A 26,550-nucleotide genomic window follows, 5' to 3' on the forward strand; every position below is an offset into this window, starting at 1 on the left:
GAGCCAACATGTGTTGACCAGAGTCGTGCGTATCTTGACTGTGATCCCCGTTGAAGAGCAAAGAAGGCTGATGCCAGGTCCGAGTGAAGTCAGCAGGGGGGCAGCTGCCGCCCGGGAACCCCCCCCCCCCCCCCCATCCCCGGTTGTGAATGACAGCTATTCATACCTCCCCCAGCCTCTTCTTCCAGCATCACATGAGCTTGGCCTCCTACTCGGCACAGCCTAGCATAAATTGTGAACACTGTGCCCCCCCCCTGGTGCCCCCCCCCCCCCCCCGCCCCATAGAGTGGAGCCCGGGTGGGACGAGGAGGAGGACGTGTATGGAGATAACGTGTACTGTGACCCTGAAGGACAGTGATTGTACACAAGAGTCATGATGATGTGATTTTCTTAGGAGGCCATTGTTCTCTGTAGGGACACAACAGTGAAAGCATTTGGGTTTTTGTAGTACTTCTAAAAACTCCTGCTTTACCGGGTGATCTAGGCTCCTCCCCTCATTATAGTGACCAATATGACGAGGTTGTGGGGACCTTTACATTTTTATCATTTATTTTTTATCAATTTCCCAATTCGTTTGTCGTTGTCACGGCGACGGGATTACCAGTCATTGCTCAAGTTGTGCTAACCTTACAAAACACATGTGTGTATAAGAGCAATATAAACAAAACAACTTGGGAATTAATGAAGCAATACCTTATATAGATGTAACACATCCCTTAAAGGGGAAGTGCACTTCTGGGGGAATATTGGCCATCATTCCCAATCCTTATGTGAAACATGAACACATATTTCTTTAAAATAAATAAAAATAAAAATAAAAATAAAAATAAAAATAAAAATAAAAATAAAAATAAAAATAAAAATAAAAATAAAAATAAAAATAAAAATAAAAATAAAAATAAAAATAAAAATAAAAATAAAAATAAAAATAAAAATAAAAATAAAAATAAAAATAAAAATAAAAATAACATAATAAGCAATAACAACAACTTAGGAATTAATGAAGCAATACCTTATATAGATGTAACACATCCCTTAAAGGGGACGTGCACTTCTGGGGGAATATTGGCCATCATTCCCAATCCTTATGTGAAACATGAACACATATTTATTTACATTTTTTTGTACATTCTAACACCAGAAAGGAGTTAATACGAGCTAGCTAAAAAAAAAAAAATAATAATAAAAATAATGGGCTGCACGACAGTCGAGTGGTTAGCACGCAGACCTCACAGCCAGGAGACCAGGGTTCGATTCCACCCTCGGCCATCTCTGTGTGACATGAACACATATTTATTTCCATTTTTTGTACGTTCTAACAACAGAAAGGAGTTAATGCGAGCTAGCTAAAAATAAAAATAAAAATAAAAATAAAAATAAAAATAAAAATAAAAATAAAAATAAAAATAAAAATAAAAATAAAAATAAAAATAAAAATAAAAATAAAAATAAAAATAAAAATAAAAATAAAAATAAAAATAAAAATAAAAATAAAAATTAAAATTAAAATTAAAATTAAAATTAAAATTAATAAAAGCTAGCTAAAAAAATATAAATAAAATAAAACATTTTTATCATTTTTTCAAATCATTTTTCCAATTCGTTTGTCGTTGTCACAGCAACAAGATTATTTAATGAAGCAATACCTTATATAGATGTAGAAGTGCACTTCTGGGGGAATATTGGCCATCATTCCCAATCCTTATGTGAAACATGAACACATATTTATTTCCATTTTTTGTACAGTATAACACCAGAAAGGAGTTAATACGAGCTAGCTATAAAAAAATAAATAAAAATAAAAATAAAAATAAATAAATAATAATAATAATAATAATGGGCTGCACGATGGTCAAGTGTTTTTTTTTTCACTTCTGGGGGAATATTGGCCATCATTCCCAATCCTTATGTGAAACATGAACACATATTTATTTCCATTTTTTGTACATTCTAACTCCAGAAAGGAGTTAATACGAGCTAGCTAAACAAAACAAAAAAAAATAATAATAACAATAATAATAATACCTTATATAGATTATATTTTATATAGAGTTAAAAAAATAATAATAATGGGTTGCACGACGGTCGAGTGGTTAGCACGCAGACCTCACAGCTAGGAGACCCGGGTTCAATTCCACCCTCGGCCATCTCTCATGTTCTCCCCGTGCATGCGTGGGTTTTCTCCAGGTATTCCGGTTTCCTCCCACATTCCAAAAAAAAAAAACATGCTAGGTTAATTAGCCACTCCAAATTATCCATAGGTATGAATGTGAGTGTGAATGGTTGTTTGTCTATATGTGCCCTGTGATTGGCTGGCCACCAGTCCAGGGTGTACCCCCTGGTGTACACACACACATACACACCAGTGTAGTACTACTCACAGTATCGAACGCTGCAATGCTTCTCTCTCTCCGCTTCGCTCTAAAGTACGAGCTGCAGTGCTGGAACTCTTGTCGCTATGCAAATTCCTGCCCCCCCCCCCCCCCCCCCCCCGAACCCCCCCCTCTCTCGACTTCCTCCTCCAAGGTCAGTGGCTAGAAGTGCTTATTTAACTCCTCCCTTCCTGGTTCTCCACTCCACGGCTCTTCTTAGTTGGTGGCCACTATCATGATCCAGATTAACTCCTTGTTGATTTACACTCATAAAACCCGGAGGTTGGAGACCACAGACAGGATTATTTGTGGTGGGGGAGGGGGGGGTGAAGTTGAAGGCATCTGCTCCTACAAGCACACATGTCAAGAATGCATGGAATGTGATGATCATGGATGTAAATCAAAAAGACGTTGATGTTGCAACATGACTTACACGACTTAGTTAATCCCTGTAGTTTGCCAATATGACGAGGTTGTGGGGACCTTTACATTTTTATCATTTATTTTTATCAATTTCCCAATTCGTTTGTCGTTGTCACGGCGACGGGATTACCAGTCATTGCTCAGGTTGTGCTAACCTTACAAAACACATGTGTGTATAAGAGCAATAAAAACAAAACAACTTGGGAATTAATGAAGCAATACCTTTTATAGATGTAACACATCCCTTAAAGGGGAAGTGCACTTCTGGGGGAATATTGGCCATTATTCCCAATCCTTATGTGAAACATGAACACATATTTTTTTTAATAAAATTAAAAATTAAAAATTAAAAATTAAAAATTAAAAATTAAAAATTAAAAATTAAAAATTAAAAATTAAAAATTAAAAATTAAAAATTAAAAATTAAAAATTAAAATAACATAATAAGCGTTAACAACAACTTGGGAATTAATGAAGCAATACCTTATATAGATGTAGAGGGGAAGTGCACTTCTGGGGGAATATTGGCCATCATTCCCAGTCATTATGTGAAACATGAACACATATTTCTTTAAAATAAATAAAAATAAAAATAAAAATAAAAATAAAAATAAAAATAAAAATAAAAATAAAAATAAAAATAAAAATAAAAATAAAAATAAAAATAAAAATAAAAATAAAAATAAAAATAAAAATAAAAATAAAAATACAAGCTAGCTAAAAAAATATAAATAAAATAAAACATTTTTATCATTTTTAAAAAAATCATTTTTCCAATTCGTTTGTCGTTGTCACGGCAACTGGATTATTTAATGAAGCAATACCTTATATAGAGAAGAATGCATGGAATGTGATGATCATGGATGTAAATCAAAAAGACGTTGATGTTGCAACATGACTTACACGACTTAGTTAATCCCTGTAGCTTGCCTGCAGGAAGAACAGGGGGTGGGGGTGGGGGGGTGGGGGGGTTAAACCATCTCGGACAACAACAAGGGGTGCATGGTCTTCACAAGAAAAAAAACATTGGATTATTTCCACACTGGAATTTGCGGTCCTGCAAAGAGTTTAGATCCTATAATGGGATTAGATGGAAGAAGCGTCTGATGGGATGAAAGCGGAATAGAATACAAAGCAGAAGAGATAAACATAAACAGAATTGTTGATATTTATCGCTACATAACCTAGCTTGAGCTTCTCTAGAAGGAAAAACGTTTCAACGCCACTAACTGTTTCAATTGGGAATTGTTACATCATGACAAAAAAAAAGGGAGTAACATTTTTCTTGGGATTTGCTGCCTCACTGTGGCGATTAGAGGTAATTACAGCAACATGCTTTCATAACTAGACAACAGTGTTTCCCATTTACAGTCCAGACCTAAAGTCTGGACTGGATTTAGACCAGGGGTCTCAAAGTCAATTTAATAGGGGGCCACTGGAGCTTGGGTCTGGGTGAAACTGGGCCGCATCAGGTTTTCCAAAAAAAACAAAAAACTAATTTATTAAAAAAAAATAAAATAAAAAAAACTTTGCTTTGGTTCCAATTTTCTACAATAAAACATTCCACTGTTCTAAAATATCTTACTTTTTATTTTTCTACACAAAATAAAATTAAAAATAAATAAATTAAGAATAAAAAAATCAATTAATTAAAATAAATAAATATAATAATAATAATAATAAAACAGCAAATAATAAAAACTTAAAAAACACATATAGTTGGTGGGTTATTAAAATTATTTTTTTTCAGATTAAAATGAACAAAGCATTATTAGAGCCCTGTAGACATAACAAAACAACTATACTCACATTTATACTTTTTTTATTTACAACATATTGCGCAACCGCAGCGTCTTTAGCCACATGCTAACTCGCAAACTAGACAGCTAGCGACCTAAACGGTAGCCTTCAAGTTATTTCCTTTCAACTTAAATCGCCTAAAAACTTACCACTTCCACACGCATAGTGAGGATAACTATTAACAGTTATTTAACCTTTAACATGAACATTAATCAAACGTAATATTTTTTTTATCTGGGTACATGATACCATACAGCATCCGTATCAAAACATTAAACTTTCATATCAAGGCGGGGGCCTCAAAGTAGTGTCCTGCGCACCACATTTGGCCCGCGGGCCGCATGTTTGAGACCCCTGATTCAGACCTAAGCGATAGGGTAACACTCACCTGGACCTTTTTTCCGGAATCTGATCTAAAACTTCCATTGGACATGACGGACTTCCGCTTTTTTTTTACCTATAAGAGGGGTATTGAAACGACACACATATGTATATGAAATTATTAAATATGTATTCGGTGAAGAACCCCGGTATTCCAATCAGTTTAATGACTTGCATGGTGCACACGATGAAACAAAACAAAGTCAATAAAAACAAGCTAAAAAGTACATTAGCATGATTTATAAATACAGTACCTTATGTTAAAAAAGTATGCAAACTTTAAATACTGCATGAAAAAAAAAGACATGATGTGGCGGCACGGTGGTCGAGTGGTTAGCGCTCAGACCTCACAGCTAGGGGACCACGGTTCGATTCCACCCTAGGCTATCTCTGTGTGGAGTTTGCAGCTCACGCTAACATTTTTATGATTTATTTTTTTTATCATTTTCCCAATTCGTTTGTCGTTGTCACGGCGACGGATTTACCTTATATAGATGTAGAAGTGCACTTCTGGGGGAATATTGGCCATCATTCCCAATCCTTATGTGAAACATGAACACATATTTATTTCCATTTTTTGTACATTCTAACACCAGAAAGGAGTTAATACGAGCTAGCTAAACAAAACAAAAAAATAATAATAACAATAATAATAATAATACCTTATATAGATTATATTTTATATAGAGTTAATACGAGCTAGCCATAAAAAAAATACCTTATATAGATGTAGAAGTGCACTTCTGGGGGAATGGTGGCCATCATTCCCAATCCTTATGTGAAACATGAACACATATTTATTTTCATTTTTTGTACATTCTAACACCAGAAAGGAGTTAATACAAGCTAGGTATAAAAAAAGAAATAAATATAATAATACCTTATATAGATTATATTTTATATAGAGTTAATATGAGCTAGCCATAAAAAAAATAATAATAATGAAAAAAAAAATAAAAAATAAAAAAAATAAAATAATACCTTATATAGATGTAACACATCCCTTAAAGGGGAAGTGCACTTCTGGGGGAATATTGGCCATCATTCCCAATCCTTATGTGAAACATGAACACATATTTATTTCCATTTTTTGTACATTCTAACACCAGAAAGGAGTTAATACGAGCTAGCTAAACAAAACGAAAAATAATAATAATAATAACAATAATAATAATAATACCTTATATAGATTATATTTTATATAGAGTTAATACGAGCTAGCTATAAAAAAAGAAATAAATATAATAATAATAATAATACCTTATATAGATTATATTTTATATAGAGTTAATACGAGCTAGCCATAAAAAAGAAATAAATAAAATAATAATAATGATAATAAAAAAATAAAATAAAATAAAATTATTATTATTAATAATAATAATAATAATAATAATAATAATAATAATAATAATAATAATAATAATAATAATAATAATACCTTATATAGATGTAGAAGTGCACTTCTGGGGGAATATTGGCCATCATTCCCAATCCTTATGTGAAACATGAACACATATTTATTTCCATTTTTTTGTACATTCTAACACCAGAAAGGAGTTAATACGAGCTAGCTAAAAAAAATAAATAAAATAATAATAATAATAATGAAATAAAAAAAAATAACTATAAAAATACCAGGGTTCAATTCCACCATCGGCAACCTCTGTGTGGAGTTTGCAGCTCATGCTAACATTTTTATCATTTATTTTTATCATTTTTCCCAATTTGTTTCTCGTTGTCACGGCGACGGGATTACCACAAACAATTTAGGAATTAATGAAGCAATACCTTATATAGATGTAACACATCCCTTAAAGGGGAAGTGCACTTCTGGGGGAATATTGGCCATCATTCCCAATCCTTATGTGAAACATGAACACATATTTATTTCCATTTTTTGTACATTCTAACACCAGAAAGGAGTTAATACGAGCTAGCTATAAAAAATTAATAAAAAAAACAAAATAATAAATAATAATAATAATAATAATCCCTTATATAGATTATATTTATATGGAGTTAATATGAGCTAGCCATAAAAAAAAGAAATAAATAAAATAATAATAATAATAATAATAATAATAATAATAATACCTTATATAGATGTAGAAGTGCACTTCTGGGGGAATATTGGCCATTATTCCCAATCCTTATGTGAAACATGAACACATATTTATTTCCATTTTTTGTACATTCTAACACCAGAAAGGAGTTAATACGAGCTAGCTAAACAAAACAAACAAAAAAAAAATAATAACAATAATAATAATAATACCTTATATAGATTATATTTTATATAGAGTTAATACGAGCTAGCCATAAAAAAGAAATAAATAAAATAATAATAATAATAATAATAATACCTTATATAGATGTAGAAGTGCACTTCTGGGGGAATATTGGCCATCATTCCCAATCCTTATGTGAAACATGAACACATATTTATTTCCATTTTTTGTACATTCTAACACCAGAAAGGAGTTAATACGAGCTAGCTATAAAAAATTAATAAAAAAAACAAAATAATAAATAATAATAATAATAATAATCCCTTATATAGATTATATTTATATGGAGTTAATATGAGCTAGCCATAAAAAAAAGAAATAAATAAAATAATAATAATAATAATAATAATAATACCTTATATAGATGTAGAAGTGCACTTCTGGGGGAATATTGGCCATTATTCCCAATCCTTATGTGAAACATGAACACATATTTATTTCCATTTTTTGTACATTCTAACACCAGAAAGGAGTTAATACGAGCTAGCTAAAAAAAAATAAAATAAAATAATAATAATAATAATAATAATGGGCTGCATGACAGTCGAGTGGTTAGCACGCAGACCTCACAGCTAGGAGCCCCGGGTTCGATTCCACCCTCGGCCATCTCTGTGTGGCATTCCAAAAAAAAAAAACATGCTAGCTTAATTAGCGACTCAAAATTGTCCATAGGTTATGAATGTGAGTGTGAATGGTTGTTTGTCTATATGTGCCCTGTGATTGGCTGGCCACCAGTCCAGGGTGTACCTGTACCTCTCGTCTGAAAACAACTGGGATAGGCTCCAGCACCCTCCGCGACCCTCATAAGGAAAAAACTGAATGAATGAATGAACAAGACATGGTGATTTAGTAAACACGTTCATGGTTAAAAAAACCTACGTACTACCAAGTACTACCGATATCATCCGAGTACTTACACGTACAGTACAGTACTCACCGTAACGATGAAGGCATTTATGTCGCAATTTATTTCTAAAACCCAAAACAAAAGACCCAAAAGTAGGCTGCCTGTGAACTATGACCTTTCTGTGGGTCATGTGATCATCTTCACAGTGTCACGGCAAAACATGGCTCATCATGGCAGAAAATATTTCATAAAAAAACATATTAAAAAAAAAAACGTGATCCATGACACTAATGATATGTCATCTAGGTCCAAATTTTTGATGTCCCGTGGTGACGGAATCGTGTAATGAATACCGAAATAATTCATAATAATAATAATAATAATAATAAGGAGGATCATCTCTCTGGATGGGACTTCCATGGGAAGCACGGTCACGCTAGCAAGCAGCGTTCCTCAGCTGTGGTAGCTGGACAACGAGCCTTGTTTCTGTGACAGCCGCAACAGTTCCTCCCGGATGGCCTTGATCAGGGAGGCCGAGGACTGGGTGGGGGGGGCGGGGGCCGCCGGGAGAGGGGATGGTAGGTAGTCTAACGCGGGGTCCGGGTGGGAAGGGGGCGCCGTCGGCTCCCTGAGGACACTCCTGGGCATCTGGAAGAGAGAAGTCAGGATATAGTAATAATATATAAAATAATAAAATATAATAATATTAATATAATATATATTATATATATTAATATATATAATATAATATATAATAATAAATATATACACGCCTACCACAACATCAATCATGTCTACTCTTGTCCTGTAGATGGCAGGATTGCTTGCTTTTTTGTTGGGGGGGAACACATTCAAAAAAATCCCCAAAAATCCCCCAAAATCCCCCCCCCAAAAAATCCCCCCAAAATCCCAAATAAGGAACAAGAACCGGGGGGGCACACATAAAAAAAAATCCCCCAAAATCCAAAAGAATCCAAAAAAATCTAAAAACAAAAAAAAAATATATATATATAAAAAAAATCCAAAGAAATCTAAAAAAATCCAAATATCCCAAAACCAAATAAGGAACAAGAACCGGGATATAGCTTTCCCACTTTTGGACAGATTTAGTAGAGATACTCGATTGTTTTAGGCCACCATTAAATGTACACAAGTACACACAATCTACACTGCGGGGGCGGAGGGGGGGGGCACATTAAAAAAATTAAAAAAATCCAAAAGAATCTAAAAAAAAAATCCAAAAAAATCTAAAAAAAATCCAAAAAAATCTAAAAAAAAAAAAAAATCAAAAAATATCCAAAAAACGTACAAGAACCCGGATATAACTTTCCCACTTTTGGACAGATTTAGTAGAGATACTCAATTGTTTTAGGCCACCATTAAATGTACACAAGTACACACAATCTACACTGCGGGGAGGGGGGGGGGGGGGGGGGGGGCACATTAAAAAAAAAATCCACAAAAATCCCCCAAAATCCCAAACAAATCCCAAAAAATCCCCCCAAAATCCCAAAACCAAATAAGGAACAAGAACCGGGATATAACTTTCCCACTTTTGGACAAATTTAGTAGAGATACTCAATAGTTTTAGGCCACCATTAAATGTACACAAGTACACACAATCTACACTGCGGGGGGGGCACAGATAAAAAAAAAACCCCAAAACCTAAAAAAAATCCCCCCCCAAAAAAAATCTAAAAAAATAAAAAATATATAAAAAAAATATAAAAAAAAAATCCAAATATCCCAAAACCAAATAAGGAACAAGAACCGGGATATAACTTTCCCACTTTTGGACAGATTTAGTAGAGATACTCAATGGTTTTAGGCCACCATTAAACGTACACAAGTACACACAATCTATACTGCAGGGGGATGGGGGGGACACATAAAAAAAAAATCCCAAAAAATCCAAAACAATCCAAAAAAAAAAAAAAACAACAAAAAAACACAAGTACACACAATCTACACAAGCTCTGCAACCATTCTGTCCAGTGGACAGTGATAAATAATAATAATAATCATTACTATATTATTCATTTGCCTATTATTATTACTGTCATCATTATTCTTCTTCTGATTATTACTACTACTACTAGTAGTAATAGTAGGCTAGTATTAGCCTGCTTTTGCCGTCATATGAAATTTGTCAGAAATGTTTTTTTGTAAATCTGCAAAAACTAAAAAAAAATTTCAGTAATTTTTTTTTTTAATCTATAAAAAATAACAACAAAAATGTATTCTTCCATAAATTATTATGTTATGTACTACGATTTAGTGGCCTGTACTCACTGCATTGTTATCCGGCACGGCTCTGCAGTAATTGTCGTCTTGGTAGTTGCTCCAGCTGATGCCTCCGTTCTGTCCCGGGTGACCTCTGACCCCCGCTGGATAACCATTCATCCGGCTGGACAAGCCCACCTGTGTAAGATGATGAAGATGGCCGCCTGCACAAACACACACACACGGTACATCAGTTTTAGCATTAGCATTAGCTAATTAGCATTAGTAGTTCTTATTTTCATGAGTTAGTACAGCAATGTTGTGGTTTCACTGTGTACCTGCAGTGCCCCCTACTGGTCGTGGTCTGGCTGCCGTGGGGAGCTCGTCAGCATAGAGTCCCCTGCTGGGGTAAAGGTTGGTGATCTGGACCTGGTCCCCTGGTCCAGCTGCCTCGACTGGGGGGATGTAGCTCAGACCACGATCCTGCCTGAAACACAGACACACATATTTCTGAATATTGCAGTAAATATGTTATGGAACTTCCTAAAGCAGGGTTGTGTGTATTTCTTCCTGGGGGGGGGGCACATAGTGAAAAATAAACAAAAAATTGTTAATAAGTTCATTGTATTTTTCTTTTTTTTTTTAATCATAAAATTTTCAAATAATTGTCTTAAAATCTTAAAATTAGGACTTTTTCTTGTTCGAAAATTTTCTGAAAATATTTTCACATTTTTACTATTTTTTGTAAAATTACTGCTGATGTTTCGTTTTTTACTTGTTTTTTGTTTTCTTGTTAAATTGTCTTGTTTCGCGGCCAATGGAAAACAAAGAAAATAATTTCCGATAAAATTACGAATTTATTCTTGTAAAATTGCGACTTTATTTTTAATATTTTGACTTTATTCTTTTACTACTAGTAGTAGTAATAGTAGGCTAGTATTAGCCTGCTTTTGCCCTGTTATATGAAATTTGTCAGAGATTTTTTTTGTAAAAAAAAAAAAAAATCAATAAAAAAATAACAAAAAAATCAATAAAAATATCAAATTATTTAGTGGGGCTTAAGAACATTTTAGGCTTAATAGATCTAATGAAATAAAATAAAATAATAGGCCATAAAAAAATAAAACTACTTGAACTTCATTGATTAGAACTTTTTCTGAAAATATTTTCACTTTTTTACTATTTTTAATATTTTTGTAAAATTACTGCTGATGTTACGGTTTTTACTTTTTTTTGTATTCTTGTTAAATTGTCTTGTTTCGCGGCCAATGGAAAACAAAGAAAATAATTTCCTATAAAATTACGAATTTATTCTCATAAAATTGCGACTTTATTTTTAATATTTTGACTTTATTCTTTTACTACTACTAGTAGTAATAGTAGGCTAGTATTAGCCTGCTTTTGCCCTGTTATATGAAATTTGTCAGAGATTTTTTTTGTAAAAAAAAAAAATCAATAAAAAAATAACAAAAAAAAAATCAATAAAAATATCAAATTATTTAGTGGGGCTTAAGAACATTTTAGGCTTAATAGATCTAATGAAATAAAATAAAATAATAGGCCATAAAAAAATAAAACTACTCGAACTTCATTGATTAGAACTTTTTCTGAAAATATTTTCACTTTTTTACTATTTTTAATATTTTTGTAAAATTACTGCTGATGTTTCGGTTTTTACTTTTTTTGTATTCTTGTTAAATTATCTTGTTTCGCGGCCAATGGAAAACAAAGAAAATAATTTCCTATAAAATTACGAATTTATTCTCGTAAAATTGCGACTTTATTTTTAATATTTTGACTTTATTCTTTTACTACTACTAGTAGTAGTAGGCTAGTATTAACCTGCTTTTGCCCTGTTATATGAAATTTGTCAGAGATTTTTTTTGTAAAAAAAAAAAAATCAATGAAAAAATAAAAAAAAAATCAATAAAAATATCAAATTATTTAGTGGGGCTTAAGAACATTTTAGGCTTAATAGACCTAATGAAATAAAATAAAATAATAGGCCATAAAAAAAATAAAACTACTTGAACTTCATTGATTAGAACTTTTTCCGAAAATATTTTCACTTTTGTACTATTTTCACTATTTTTGTAAAATTACTGCTGATGTTTCGGTTTTTACTTGTTTTTTGTTTTTTTTGTTTTCTTGTTAAATTGTCTTGTTTCGCAGCCAATGGAAAACAAAGAAAATAATTTCCTATAAAATTACGAATTTATTGCGACTTTATTTTTTAATATTTTGACTTTATTCTTTTACTACTACTAGTAGTAGTAGGCTCGTATTAGCCTGCTTTTGCCCTGTTATATGAAATTTGTCAGAGATTTTTTTTTGTAAATCTTCAAAAAAAATTAATTAAAAAATAACAAAAAATCAGTAAAAAAAAATTGGCTAGTAAATCTTCCAAAAAAAAATAATTAAAAAATAACAAAAAATCAGTAAAAAAAACAACAACAAAAAATCAAGAAAAATAACAAAACAATCAATAAAAAATCAATGAAAAATAACAAAAAATCAATGAAAAATAACGAAAAATCAGTAAAAAAAAATAACAAAAAATCAGTAAAAAAATAACAAAAAATCAATAAAAAAATCAATACAAAATATCAAATTATTTAGGGAGGCTTAAGAACATTTCAGGCCTAATGACGCCACTGGCGCTGCACCTTAATGTCGCACAAAAGGTTAGGTGCCACCTTCAAGTCCGTGTGTATTTTTCCACAGGACAATGACATTGGAAGCTTTTATTGTTAGAACTTGCCTTCCAAGAGGACGTAATTATCTGTTTTGGTCAAATAATTTACCCGCAAAAAATGCGACTTATACTCCAGAGCAACTTATAGTCCGGAAAATACGGTAAATACAAATATTGAGTTAGTCTGGTATCATTTTGTCTTCAGGACTTGAGTGTGAAGCTATGAAAATCCATTAGATTGGTCCGTCTGCTCTACTTCCTAAGAAACGAGCTGAGTATGCAGGAATATACGTATGTTCCCGTGTGTGATGATGAGTGCTTCAAGGTTTTTGGGGTATCCACCAGACGGCTGCCAGGACCTGCTCCATTAAACCAATAAAATAAATATGGCTCCTCTTTAATTATTCAGAGCTCCCACTGACTGACCGATGAAGAACAGCAAGCAAAGCGTTAGACATGATGTAGCGTGGATCAATAACTGAGGATCTCCTTGCAGGTCAAAATGAATAAAATCAAATAGATATCTGGCCAAATATTAATACTTTTGTTGAGTACTAACCTTGGTACAGGACCATGTATCAGCGGAGGAGACACGCCCAGGTCACTGAATCTCTGAGGGGAACACAGACACAATTGGAATCAATAAGTCCAAATATTATGAGAATAAAGTCCAAATATTAAATGAAAAAGATGCAATTTGAGAGAAACGGTTAACAGGTTACAAGTGAAGTAAAAAAATGTTGGGGAAAAAAAGTTAGAATATTGGAATAAACTCAAAATATTATGAGAATAAAGTCCAAATATTAAATGAAAAAGGTGCAATCTATAAGAAAAGGTTAAAAGGTAACAAGTGAAGTAAAAAAAATTGAGGAAAAAAGTTAGAATATTGGAATAAAGTCCAAATATTATGAGAATAAAGTCCAAATATTAAATGAAAAAGATGCAATTTGAGAGAAACAGTTAACAGGTTACAAGTGAAGTAAAAGAAATTTGAGGAAAAAAGTTAGAATATTGGAATAAAGTCAAAATATTATGAGAATAAAGTCCAAATATTAAATGAAAAAGATGCAATCTGAGAGAAACAGTTAACAGGTTACAAGTGAAGTAAAAAAAAAGTTAGAAAATTCGGATAAAGTCCAAATATTATGAGAATAAAGCCCAAATATTAAATGAAAAAGATGCTATCTAAGAGAAACAGTTAACAGGTTACAAGTGAAGTAAAAAAAGGTTGAGGAAAAAAGTTAGAATATTGGAATAAAGTCAAAATATTATGACAATAAAGTCCAAATATTAAATGAAAAAGGTGCAATCTAAGAGAAACAGTTAACAGGTTACAAGTGAAGTAAAAAAAGGTTGAGGAAAAAAAATATTTTTTTTACTTTTATTTTTAAAATATTGGAATAAAGTCAAAATATTATGACAATAAAGTCCAAATATTAAATGAAAAAGATGCAATTTGAGAGAAACAGTCAACAGGTTACAAGTGAAGTAAAAGAAAAGTTGAGGAAACAAGTTATTTTTTTACTTTTATTTTTAAAATATTGGAATAAAGTCAAAATATTATGAGAATAAAGTCAAATATTATGAGAATAAAGCCCAAATATTAAATGAAAAAGATGCAATTTGAGAGAAACAGTTAACAGGTTACAAGTGAAGTAAAAAAAAGTTGAGGAAAAAAGTTAGAATATTGGAATAAAGTCAAAATATTATGAGAATAAAGTCCAAATATGAAATGAAAAAGGTGCAATCTAAAAGAAAAAGTTAAAATGTAACAAGTGAAAAAAGTAAAAAAAAAGGTTAGGGAAAAAAAGTTTGAATATTGAAAATATTATGAGAATATTATGAGAATAAAGTCATAATATTAGGAGAAGAAAATGTACAAAAAGAAAGTTGAACTAGTTGGAAATTTTTAATAAAACAGCAGAAACGGACAAAACACCTGTAATTTCGGTAACAAGTAATATTATAAGGAAAAATAATTTTACTTGTTTACTAGCTAAATTTAAAATTTGTTAAAATTTGTTAAAATTTGTTAAAATTTGTTAAAATTTGTTAAAATTTGTTAAAATTTGTTAAAATTTGTTAAAATTTGTTAAAATTTTTCTAAATTATTATGCTATATTTTCAGAATGTGCCGCAGTCCGATAAAAAAAGAAGACGGTTAAAAAGAAATAAGCACACTTGAGCTACTTACACTAGTGTAAGGGCCGATTCCTTGATAGGAGGGGCCCCAAGATCTGGGGCCCCGACCTGGTGGGCTAAAGTCTGAAGTGTTGACACCGACCCCTGGAAGAGTGACCCCGGCCGAGCTGCCCTGAGAGGTCGGCGACACGAGTGCGAAGGCGTCGTCCAGCAGTGAATGCATCTGCTGCCTTGCCTCTTCGATGGAGGGTTGCGGGGGCATGTAAGGGGGCGGAGGGGGCGCGTGGCCGGGAGGTGAGGAGGGGGTACCGAGGAAGACGTCATTGGTGGGGGACGGGCTTCCGTGAGTGGCTTGGTCGGGGTCCGACTGAAATGAAGATACGTGAATGTGATGCGTTTAAAGTCGGTTTTATTCCGACTCACCACAAACGCCACATTGTTGAAACCGGGACACTTCCTGTAGACTGGATCGGTGTCTTCGGAGATCAGGTGATCTTTGTCCGCATCCATTTTTCCTCCGTTGGATTGCTCCTTTATTCGCTGTTTGGGGGAACGCCGCCCTCGGGAACTTCCAAATAAACTTAAATTCACTTTTCTGGACCAAGAAAAATAATAAAACAGAACAAACCTTTTTCTGGGCTCCATGAGGATTTGTGGATTCTGGTCCAAGATCTTATCCATCTGCATTTGTGCTTTCTGGTAGATGTGATCCTGGTCTTTGGCGTCCCCGAGGCCGCCATCTTTGTCATCCATTGCAGGGAAGTCATAGTGTCCCTTCCTTTTGGCACGCAAGCGGATCTTATTCCGATGGTGCTCCATTTCCGATTTCTGTCTCAGCGCTACCTGGATCTGTGTGGGAAGACACAAAATGGGAATAAATCACGGAATTTTTTTGACGGAAAATAATGTCATGAAAAAGTGTCTTATTTCTTTAAAAGCCATAATATTAAATTTAAAATAAATTTTTTTTTGAAAATCGGGTTGTGGAATAAATTATAATATTACTGGAATAAATTATAATATGTAATGGGAATAAACCATGGGAAAATATGTAATGGGAATAAATCACGGAATTTTTTTGACGGAAAATAATGTCATGAAAAAGTGTCTTATTTCTTTAAAAGCCATAATATTAAATTTAAAATAATTTTTTTTTTTTAAATCGGGTTGTGGAATAAATTATAATATTACTGGAATAAATTATAATATGTAATGGGAATAAATCATGGGAAAATATGTAATGGGAATAAATCACGGCAAAGAAAATTTACAAATATTATTTAAGAGGAAATATTTGGAAACAGCAAAAAAAAAGAAAAATTAATACTAATAATACTGTTTTTTCCTGCAATTTTGCAGAATGGGTAGAAATTTTGGACATGCAAAAAACAGAGAAGGGCAAACAAGATTTATTCCTATTACATATTAAATTTATTCCAGTAATATTATAATTTCTTCCACAACCCGATTTTAAAAAATATAATTATTTCATATAATATTATGGCTTTTTTCTCTTAATATTTTGACGTTTTTCCGCTGTATTTTTTGGGGAACTATTTCAAATTCCTTCTTGTAATTTTTAAAGAGTTGAGCTTCTCTCTGTAATGATTCTTAAAAAAATAAAATAAAAATAAAAATAAAATAAAATAAAATAGAATAAAATAAAATAAAAAACTGCAATATACTCAGCTGCTGTTGTCATTACTGTCATGTTTGTCATACAGGCTAAACAACGTATTATTAGTATTATTTTTTCTTTTTTTCATCATTTTTCCTCATTATTGCTGTTTCCAAATATTTCCTCTAAAATAATCTTTGTAAATTTTCTTTCCGTGATTTATTCCCATTACATATATTTTTTTTGTGATTATTTAAAATTTATTCCAGTAATATTATAATTAATTCCCCAACCCGATTTTCCCAAAAAATTATTTTATATTTAATATTATGGCTTTTAAAGAAATAAGACACTTTTTCAGCTCGATGCCACTAAAATGATAAAATTATTTTCCCTCATAATTTATTCTTCATGAAAAAAAATTCTCCTTATAATCTGACTTTTTTTCTCTTAATATTTTGACGTTTTTCTGCTGTATTTTTTGGGGAACTATTTCAAATTTCTTCTTGTAATTTTCTTGAGTTGAGCTTCTCCCTGTCATGATTCTTAAAAAATGAAAAAAATACAATGAAAAAATAAAATAAAATAAAATAAAAAACTGCAATATACTCAGCTGCTGTTGTCGTTACTGTCATGTTTGTCATACAGTTTTGTCATACAGGCTGAACAGCGTATTATTAGTATTAATTTTTCTTTTTTTTCATCATTTTTTCCTCATTATTGCTGTTTCCAAATATTTCCTCTTAAATAATCTTTGTAAATTTTCTTTCTGTGATTTATTCCCATTACATATTTTTTTTCCCGTGATTATTTAAAATTTATTCCAGTAATATTATAATTTATTCCCCAATCTGATTTTCAAAAAAAAAATCTTTTATATTTAATATTATGGCTTTTAAAGAAATAAGACACTTTTTCAGCTCGATGCCACTAATATGATAAAATTATTTTCCCTCATAATTTATTCTTCATAAAAAAAAAATTCTCCTTATTTTTTCTCTTAATATTTTGACATTTTTTTGCTGTATTTTTTGGGGAACTATTTAAAATTTCTTCTTTTAATTGAACTCTTCTTTGAGTTGAGCTTCTCCCTGTAATGATTCTTAAAAAAAAATAAAAATAAATAAAAATAATAAAATAAAATAAAAAACTGCAATATACTCAGCTTCCAGTAATATTGTAATTTATTTCCCCACCCGATTGTCAAAAATATATATATATTTAATATTATGGCTTTTAAAGAAATATTTTCCCTCATAAATTTTTTTTTCTCCTTATAATCTGACTTTTTTCTCTTAATATTTTGTCATTTTTCTGCTGTATTTTTTGGGGAAATATTTCAAATTCCAAATAATTTTCCTCTCAGAATTATCACTTTATTCCCATATTTTGAATTTTTTCTGCAACCTATTATTTTTGCCCTCATAATATGTAAAACTGAGAAGCACAAACCTCCTTGTTCATTTGGTTGGCATCGGCCATCTTGGCAGCGGCAGTGTGGAGGGAGGGAGGCAAGGGAGGGGCCGACATGGGTTGCATTGCGATTAGCTGCACTTTGTTGGGGGGTCTTCGGCTGACGTCTGTGGCCCGGGACATTCGGTCGACATGTTCGAAGATGGACGTGGATGAGAACTGCTCGTTGAGACCACTCGAAGGAGGAGGACCTGAGGCGGAGATGGCGATGAGTCGAGTATGCATCGTAAAACCAAAGTATCAAGGAGGGGCGGCGACAAAACATTTATCTTGATATAAATATATATATATATATATATATATATATATATATATATATATATATATATATATATATATATATATATATATATATATATATATATATATATATTAATATATTGTTTCCAAATATTTCCTCTTAAAAAATATTTGTAAAAAAAAAATTCAGTGATTTATTCCCATTACATAATAAAATTTATTCCAGTTATATTATAATTTATTCCCCAACCAGATTTTCTTTTATAGAAATAAGACTAAAATTACATTATTTTCCCTCATAATTTATTCTCCATTTTTTTCCCCTTAGAATCCGACTTTTTTCTCTTAATATTTTGTATTTTTTTTGGGGGGGGGGTTCAACTTCCTTCTTATACATTTTCCTCTTGGAATTATGACTTTATTCCCATATTTTGTTTGTCATACAGGCTGAAGAGCGTATTATTAGTATTAATTTTGCTTTTTTCGTAATTTTTTCTTCATTATTGCTGTTTACAAATATTTCCTCTTAAATAATCTTTGTAAAAAAAATTCTGTGATTTATTGCCATTACATATTAAATTTATTCCAGTAATATTATAATTTATTTTCCAAAAAGTGCAATTTCCTTCACATAATATTATTTTATAGAAATAAGACTCGATGCCACTAAAATGACATTATTTTCTCTCATAATTTATTCTTCATAAAAACATTTTTTTCCTTAGAATCTGACTTTTTTCTCTTAATATTTTATGTTTTTTCTTTCCCATTTCTGCTGTATTTCTCGGGTTTCCAAATATTTCCTCTTAAATAATCTTTGTAAAAAAAAATTCTGTGATTTATTCCCATTACATATTAAAATTTATTCCTGTAATATTATAATTTATGTCCCCAAACCAATAAAAAAAATAATTCTTTCACATAATATTATGGCTTTTAAAGAAATAAGACACTTTTTCAGCTTGATGGCACTAAAATGACATTATTTTCCCTCATAATTTATTCTTCATAAAAACATTTTTTTTCCTTAGAATACGACTTTTTTCTCTTAATATTTTGTGTTTTTTGGGTCCCCCCCCCCCCCCCCCCCATTTCTGCTGTATTTTTTGGGGAAATTTGGAAACTGTTTCAATTTTCTTCTTTCAGCTCAATGCCACTAAAATGACATTATTTTACCTCATAATTTATTCTTCATAAAAATAAAAAAAAAATTGGACTTTTTTCTCTTAATATTTTATGTTTTTGGGGTTTTTTTTCCCCCGATTTCTGCTGTATTTTGGGGGGAAATTTGGAAACTATTTCAACTTTCTTCTTTCAGCTGAATGCCACTAAAATGACATTATTTTCTCTCATAATTTATTCTTCATAAAAAAAATCTGATTTTTTTTCCTAATATTTTATGTTTTTTGGGAGGTTTTTTTCCCCGATTTCTGCTGTATTTCGGGGGGAAATTTGGAAACTATTTCAACTTTCTTCTTTCAGCTCAATGCCACTAAAATGACATTATTTTACCTCATAATTTATTCTTCATAAAAAAAAAATTCTGACTTTTTTCTCTTAATATTTTATGTTTTTTGTTTTTTTTCCCCCCCATTTCTGCTATATTTTGGGGGGAAATTTGGAAACTATTTCAACTTCCTTCTTTCAGCTCAATGCCACTAAAATGACATTATTTTACCTCATAATTTAGTCTTCATTAAAAAAAAAAATTCGGACTTTTTTCTCTTAATATTTTATGTTTTTGGGAGTTTTTTCCCCCATTTTTGCTGTATTTTGGGGAGAAATTTGGAAACTATTTCATCTTTCTTCTTTCAGCTCAATGCCACTAAAATTACATTATTTTACCTCATAATTTATTCTTCATTAAAAAAAAAATTCGGACTTTTTTCTCTTAATATTTTATGTTTTGGGGAGTTTTTTCCCCCATTTTTGCTGTATTTTGGGGGGAAATTTGGAAACTATTTCAACTTCCTTCTTTCAGCTCAATGCCACTAAAATGACATTATTTTACCTCATAATTTATTCTTCATTAAAAAAAAAATTGGACTTTTTTCTCTTAATATTTTATATTTTTGGGGTTTTTTTCCCCGATTTCTGCTGTATTTTGGGGGGAAATTTGGAAACTGTTTCAATTTTCTTCTTTCAGCTCAATGCCACAAAAATGACATTATTTTCCCTCATAATTTATTCTTCATTAAAAAAAAAATCTGATTTTTTTCTCTTAATATTTTATGTTTTTTGTTTTTTTTTCCCCCCATTTCTGCTGTATTTTGGGGGGAAATTTGGAAACTATTTCAACTTCCTTCTTTCAGCTCAATGCCACTAAAATGACATTATTTTACCTCATAATTTATTCTTCATTAAAAAAAATTCTGACTTTTTTCTCTTAATATTTTATGTTTTTGGGAGTTTTTTCCCCCATTTTTGCTGTATTTTGGGGAGAAATTTGGAAACTATTTCAACTTTCTTCTTTCAGCTCAATGCCACTAAAATGACATTATTTTACCTCATAATTTATTCTTCATAAAAAATGAAAAAATTACGACTTTTTTCTCTTAATATTTTATGTTTTTTGTTTTTTTTTCCCCCATTTCTGCTGTATTTTTTGGGGGAAATTTGGAAACTATTTCAACTTTCTTCTTATACATTTTATTCTTGGAATTATGACTTTATTCCCATATTTTGACTTTTTTATTATTATTATTATTTATATATTATTTATTTTTCCCCCATAATATGATGAGATTAATTATTGTATTTTTTTTTCATGTTTTGACTTTATTCTTGTAAAATTACCACTGCACTTATTGTTTATTTATTGTTAAATCCTATTTGTAAAATGTACTGCGGCCCCCAGACCGCACTTTGCACCCCCCTCCCCCTCCCCACTCCACACTATTGCTTTCAGTCTTTGTGTGTCCTTTTTCATGTGCGTGTTGCCAGATAGCCATATAAGCGTTGCCAGGACCACTTGCCATTTAAAACATTGATGGGGACCTTCCACGTCTGCTTGCTGTCGCCGGGCGTGGCCTGCGCTCTCAGGTTCTCTTCGGTCGATTCCCTCCTGCTGGAGCGGTCACTCAGCATGGAATCACCGTCTGATGGGGAGATCCTAGCCGCAAAACGGGAACACTTACATGAAAAATAGATGCGGGAGTGTGGACTCGCATGCCGGAATTCCGTGCATAATCAAAAATATGATTTTTCTTGAAAGGTCAAAAGGTTTTTTTGGACGGGATTTTGTGATGACGGAGTTCGGTTCTTGCTGATAAAATCGTTTTTTATCGTCATTTAACAAAAAAATGTAGTGAACAAGTTATCAGGGGGGTGGCACGGTGGTCGAGTGGTTAGCGCGCAGACCTCACAGCCATTGTTACCATGTTTGTTAGCATTGTTAGCATGAACTTCGGTCTTTGTTGTTTCTTTGCTGTTTTTTTATTAGAACTTTTTTCTAAGATTATTTCTTCAAATTATATTATTAAAATATTATTATTAAATATTATAAATATTAATTATATTTATTATAATATAAAAAAAAATAAATAAAATAAAATAAAATAAAATAAAATGGCGGTCGAGTGGTTAGCGCGCAGACCTCACAGCTAGGAGACCAGGGCTCAATTCCACCCTCGGCCATCTCTGTGTGGAGTTTGCATGTTCTCCCCGTGCATGCGTGGGTTTTCTCCGGGCACTCCGGTTTTCCTCCCACATTCCAAAAAAAACATGCTAGGTTAATTAGCAACTCCAAATTGTCCATGAATGAATGAATGCCAGTGTTTCTCAACTGGTGGGTCGGGACCCTAAAGCGGGTTGCAGACCCTTTCTGGGTGGGTCACAGACATGCCAGAAAGATATTTTGGATACAACACAAAGTTTTTTTGTTTATTAATATATTAATATTAATAATACAATATTAATATTATTAATATATGAATAATATAAAGATTTTTTTAAATAATCTGTAAAAGTCTGTAAAATTAAATAATAATAAAAAAAAAATCCAAAAATTGTTACAACTATAATGATGAAAATGGTAATATTAATGATGATTGTAATGTTGGTAATAATGATAAAGATTATAACAATAATGATAATAATGATAATAAAGATAATAATAATAACAATAATGTGCCCTGTGATTGGCTGGCGAACAGTCCAGGGTGTACCCTTAATATTAATAATAATGTTAATATTAATAAATGTTTTTTTTTAAATAATCTGTAAAAGTCTGTAAAATTAAATAATTAAAAAAAAATAAAAACAATTCCAAAAATTGTTACAACTATAATGATGACAATGGTAATATTAATAATGATTATAACAATAATGATAATAATGATAATAACAATAATAATATTATAATGATAATAATAGGGGAAAACAAGACAGTGGCATAAACATGATTATATCTTGCGAAAAGGAGTAGGAATTTATAAGGAAAAAAAATAAAAAATACAAAAATTGGTACAACTATAATGATGAAAATGGTAATATTAATTATGATTATAATAATGGTGATAATAATAATACAAACTACTCCTTTTGGGCTTATGATCAGATAATTTAATACAAATGTAAATAATGGAAAGTTATATTTTGATTAATGTAAGAAATGCACTGTAATGTTTCATATATTTGCCTAAATAAAAATTAAAAAAAAATAATAATAATAATAATCTGACCTCTCTCGTCTTCGACTGCTACGGGACGCCTTGCTGGAGGAGGCGGAGTTTTTAGATACGGGAGTGGCGCCCTCCCCGTTCTGTGACGGACTCGGGCCTTCCTTCGGAGGCCCCGTCGGGGTGGATTCCTGGACCACCATGACATCATCTTTACTCTGCTGGCCAAGATGCAGTTTAGCAAAGTCAAAGCCTTTCACACTGGGGGCCTGCAACTGTGTTTTAGAAAGAAAACAACAAAAAGATAAGTTTTTAGCGGTCGATATTAAGGATTCTAGTCAACAACAACTAGAGAAGTGGGAAATGGAAAGGATATAATGGATGAAGGTGATGGAAAAAATGTCTGCTATTACCTTACCTAACTTTACCTTAACTCAGGGGTGGGCAAACTTTTTGACTCGCGGGCCGCATTGATTTAACAAAATTGCCGGGAAGGGGGGGGGGGGGGGGTGGTGGTGGTGGTAGTGTCATGCAATCTGCTATATGTGAACTTTGAAATCATTTATTTGATGTGAAGTGTATTAGAAATTAAATGTATTATTATTATTGTTATTATTATTATTGTTATTAGAATTACTATTGTTATTATTATTAGTTATAGTAATGTTATTATCATTATATTATATAATATAATATATTATAATTATTATTTTTATTATTATATAATATATTATTATTATTATATATTAATAATAATAATAACAATAATAATAACAGTATTTTTATTAAACAATAATAATAATGTGAAGTGTATTAGAAATTAAATGTATTATTATTATTGTTATTATTATTATTTTTATTAGAATTACTATTGTTATTATTATTAGTTATAGTAATGTTATTATCATTATATTATATAATATAATATATTATAATTATTATTTTTATTATTATATAATATATTATTATTATTATAAATATTTATAAATTATTGTTTATTATTATTTTTAATAATAATATTATTACTATTGTTATATTAATATTAGTAACAACAATATTAATATAATAATAGTAATATTATTAACAACAACATTATTATTGTTATTATTATTATTATTATTATTTTTACTATTGTGCTTGTGTTCCTTTTTCCTGGAGCATTTTGTAAACAACAGACAACATCAAATAACGAAATTGATAAAGCTAAAATACTTTGGAAAGAACAGGCGGGCCATATTGAAACACTTGGCGGGCCGGATGTGGCCCCCGGGCCGTAGTTTGCCCACCCCTGCCTTAACTCGTCAGGCAAGGACTCGGGTATCTACGCATGCATTACGTTTTTTCCAGCCACAGAAAAACAACAAAATGCTATAAATAGAAACACTACCTCATCACATGGACTACAAAACACAGCAACTACTCATACGACAAAACGTGCTCCTCGCGTCCGCTGAAGCCATCAAACCTGTACCTCCTCCTCGGCCCGCCTCCCTCTCGGGAACACTTTCATTCTCTCCTCTTCTTCCTTATCCTCCTCCTCATCATCATCATCATCATCACTCGGTGTACTGCTTTTGCTCTTAGCACGAGGCAATCGTTCCTAAGCAGAAGCAATGTTGGAAAAAGCTAGATCAGGGGTGTCCAAACTGCGGCCCTGTGCTATTTTTTTATCAGCCCGCGGCACATTAAAAAAAAAAATACTGTACTCTAAGTTGTAATGTTATGGGAATCAAAACAAAAAAATGAAAAAGTTTGAATATTACATGAGTAAAGTTCAAATATTATAAGAATAAAGTTAGATTATTATGGAAAAAAATAATTTTTAAAAAAATCCAAAAGGTCCAAATATTAGAAAAGTTTTACATTTTATGATAATAAACCAGGAAAAATAATGTCATTTTAGTAACATACAGTTGACATATTAATTTTTTTTAATTCGATATTATGAAAAATTAATATAATTGTAATTTTAATATTATGCTGCGGAGAGTTTCAAATAATATTACAAAAATAAATCAAATATTATAAGGATAAAGTCATAATAATTACAATAAGTGTATTTCCAAATAGAAAGTTGAAATAATTGGAATTTTTTCAACAGGGAAAAATAATGTAATTTTAGTAGCATATAGTTGACATATTAATTTTTTTAATTCGATATTATGAAAAATTAATATAATTGTAATTTTAATATTATGCTGCGGAGAGTTTCAAATAATATTACAAAAATACAGTCAAATATTATAAGGATAAAGTCATAATAATTACAATAGGTGTATTTCCAAATAGAAAGTTGAAATAATTGGAATTTTTTCAACAGGGAAAAATAATGTAATTTTAGTAGCATATAGTTGACATATTATTTTTTTTAAATTAGATATTATGAAAAATTAATATAATTGTAATTTTAATATTATGCTGCAAAGAGTTTCAAATAATATTACAAAAATAAACTCAAATATTATAAGGATAAAGTCATAATAATTACAATAAGTGTATTTCCAAATGGAAAAAGTTGAAATAATTTGCATTTTTTCCAACAGTAGAATTGAAAAAAAAATGCTATAATTTCTTTATAATAAAATCCAAATATTAAAAGAAAAAAAGGCAAAAAATTTTCTTGCATCCTTTCATTTTTCATGACGTGGCCACCACAAAGTTTGGACACCCGAGGCCTAGATTAATTCCCAGCTGAACTTTAAACTTGAAATCAGCTAAGCTATGTATTTTCAATAAGAACTAGTTTCAATCCCAATTTCTATCCTATAAATGGATTCAGTGCCCTACCGGGGAAAAAAAAAAAATAATAATAATAAAAAAATAAGACAAGCTAAACAGTCCAGTTGGAATGGATTCAGTGCCCTACCGGGGCAAAATAATAATAATAATAATAATAATAATTACAAAAAATATAAGACAAGCTAAACAGTCCAGTTGGAATGGATTCAGTGCCCTACTGGGGTAAAAAAAAATAATAATAATAATAAAAATAAGACAAGCTAAACAGTCCAGTCCCTACCGGGGCAAAAAATAATAATAATAAAATAATAATAATAATAAAAAAATAAGACAAGCTAAACAGTCCAGTTGGAATGGATTCCGTGCCCTACCAGGGCAAAAAAATAATAATAATAATAATAAAAAGAAAATAAGACAAGCTAAACAGTCCAGTTGGAATGGATTCAGTGCCATACCGGGGCAAATAATAATAATAATAATAATAATTAAAAAAAATAAGACAAGCCAAACAGTCCAGTCCCTACTGGGGCAAAAAAAATAATAAATAATAATAATAATAATAAAAATAAGACAAGCTAAACAGTCCAGTTGGTATGGATTCAGTGCCCTACCGGGGCAAAAAAAAAATAATATTAATAATAAAAATAAAAAATAAGACAAGCTAAACAGTCTAGTTGGAATGGATTC

General features: G+C 31.1%; 1 protein-coding gene across 8 annotated transcripts in view; it reads right to left on the reverse strand.

The window, feature by feature from the left end:
* Nucleotides 1-4,632: 4,632 nt before the first annotated feature.
* Nucleotides 4,633-26,550, reverse strand: part of si:ch211-1e14.1 (UPF0606 protein KIAA1549) — a 43,001-nt gene continuing 21,083 nt past the window's right edge. For 2 of the 8 annotated variants that reach the window (XM_058087667.1, XM_058087663.1), the window contains exons 13-23: nt 24,596-24,724; nt 23,188-23,399; nt 21,481-21,617; nt 18,245-18,456; nt 15,803-16,023; nt 15,598-15,742; nt 15,227-15,541; nt 13,592-13,644; nt 10,676-10,824; nt 10,407-10,561; nt 4,634-8,762 (exon numbers count right to left, since the gene is read on the reverse strand). In XM_058087667.1, the coding sequence (XP_057943650.1) occupies nt 8,568-8,762; nt 10,407-10,561; nt 10,676-10,824; nt 13,592-13,644; nt 15,227-15,541; nt 15,598-15,742; nt 15,803-16,023; nt 18,245-18,456; nt 21,481-21,617; nt 23,188-23,399; nt 24,596-24,724 (1,923 nt within the window). In that variant the 3' untranslated portion in view covers nt 4,634-8,567. Of the gene's footprint in view, nt 8,763-10,406; nt 10,562-10,675; nt 10,825-13,591; nt 13,645-15,226; nt 15,542-15,597; nt 16,024-18,244; nt 18,457-21,480; nt 21,618-23,187; nt 23,400-24,595; nt 24,725-26,550 lie in introns of all 8 variants that reach the window. The other 6 variants (XM_058087662.1, XM_058087661.1, XM_058087668.1 and 3 more) reach the window with 5 other exon arrangements.

The sequence above is a fragment of the Doryrhamphus excisus genome, chromosome 11, assembly GCF_030265055.1.
Source record: "Doryrhamphus excisus isolate RoL2022-K1 chromosome 11, RoL_Dexc_1.0, whole genome shotgun sequence".
NCBI lineage: Eukaryota > Metazoa > Chordata > Actinopteri > Syngnathiformes > Syngnathidae > Doryrhamphus > Doryrhamphus excisus.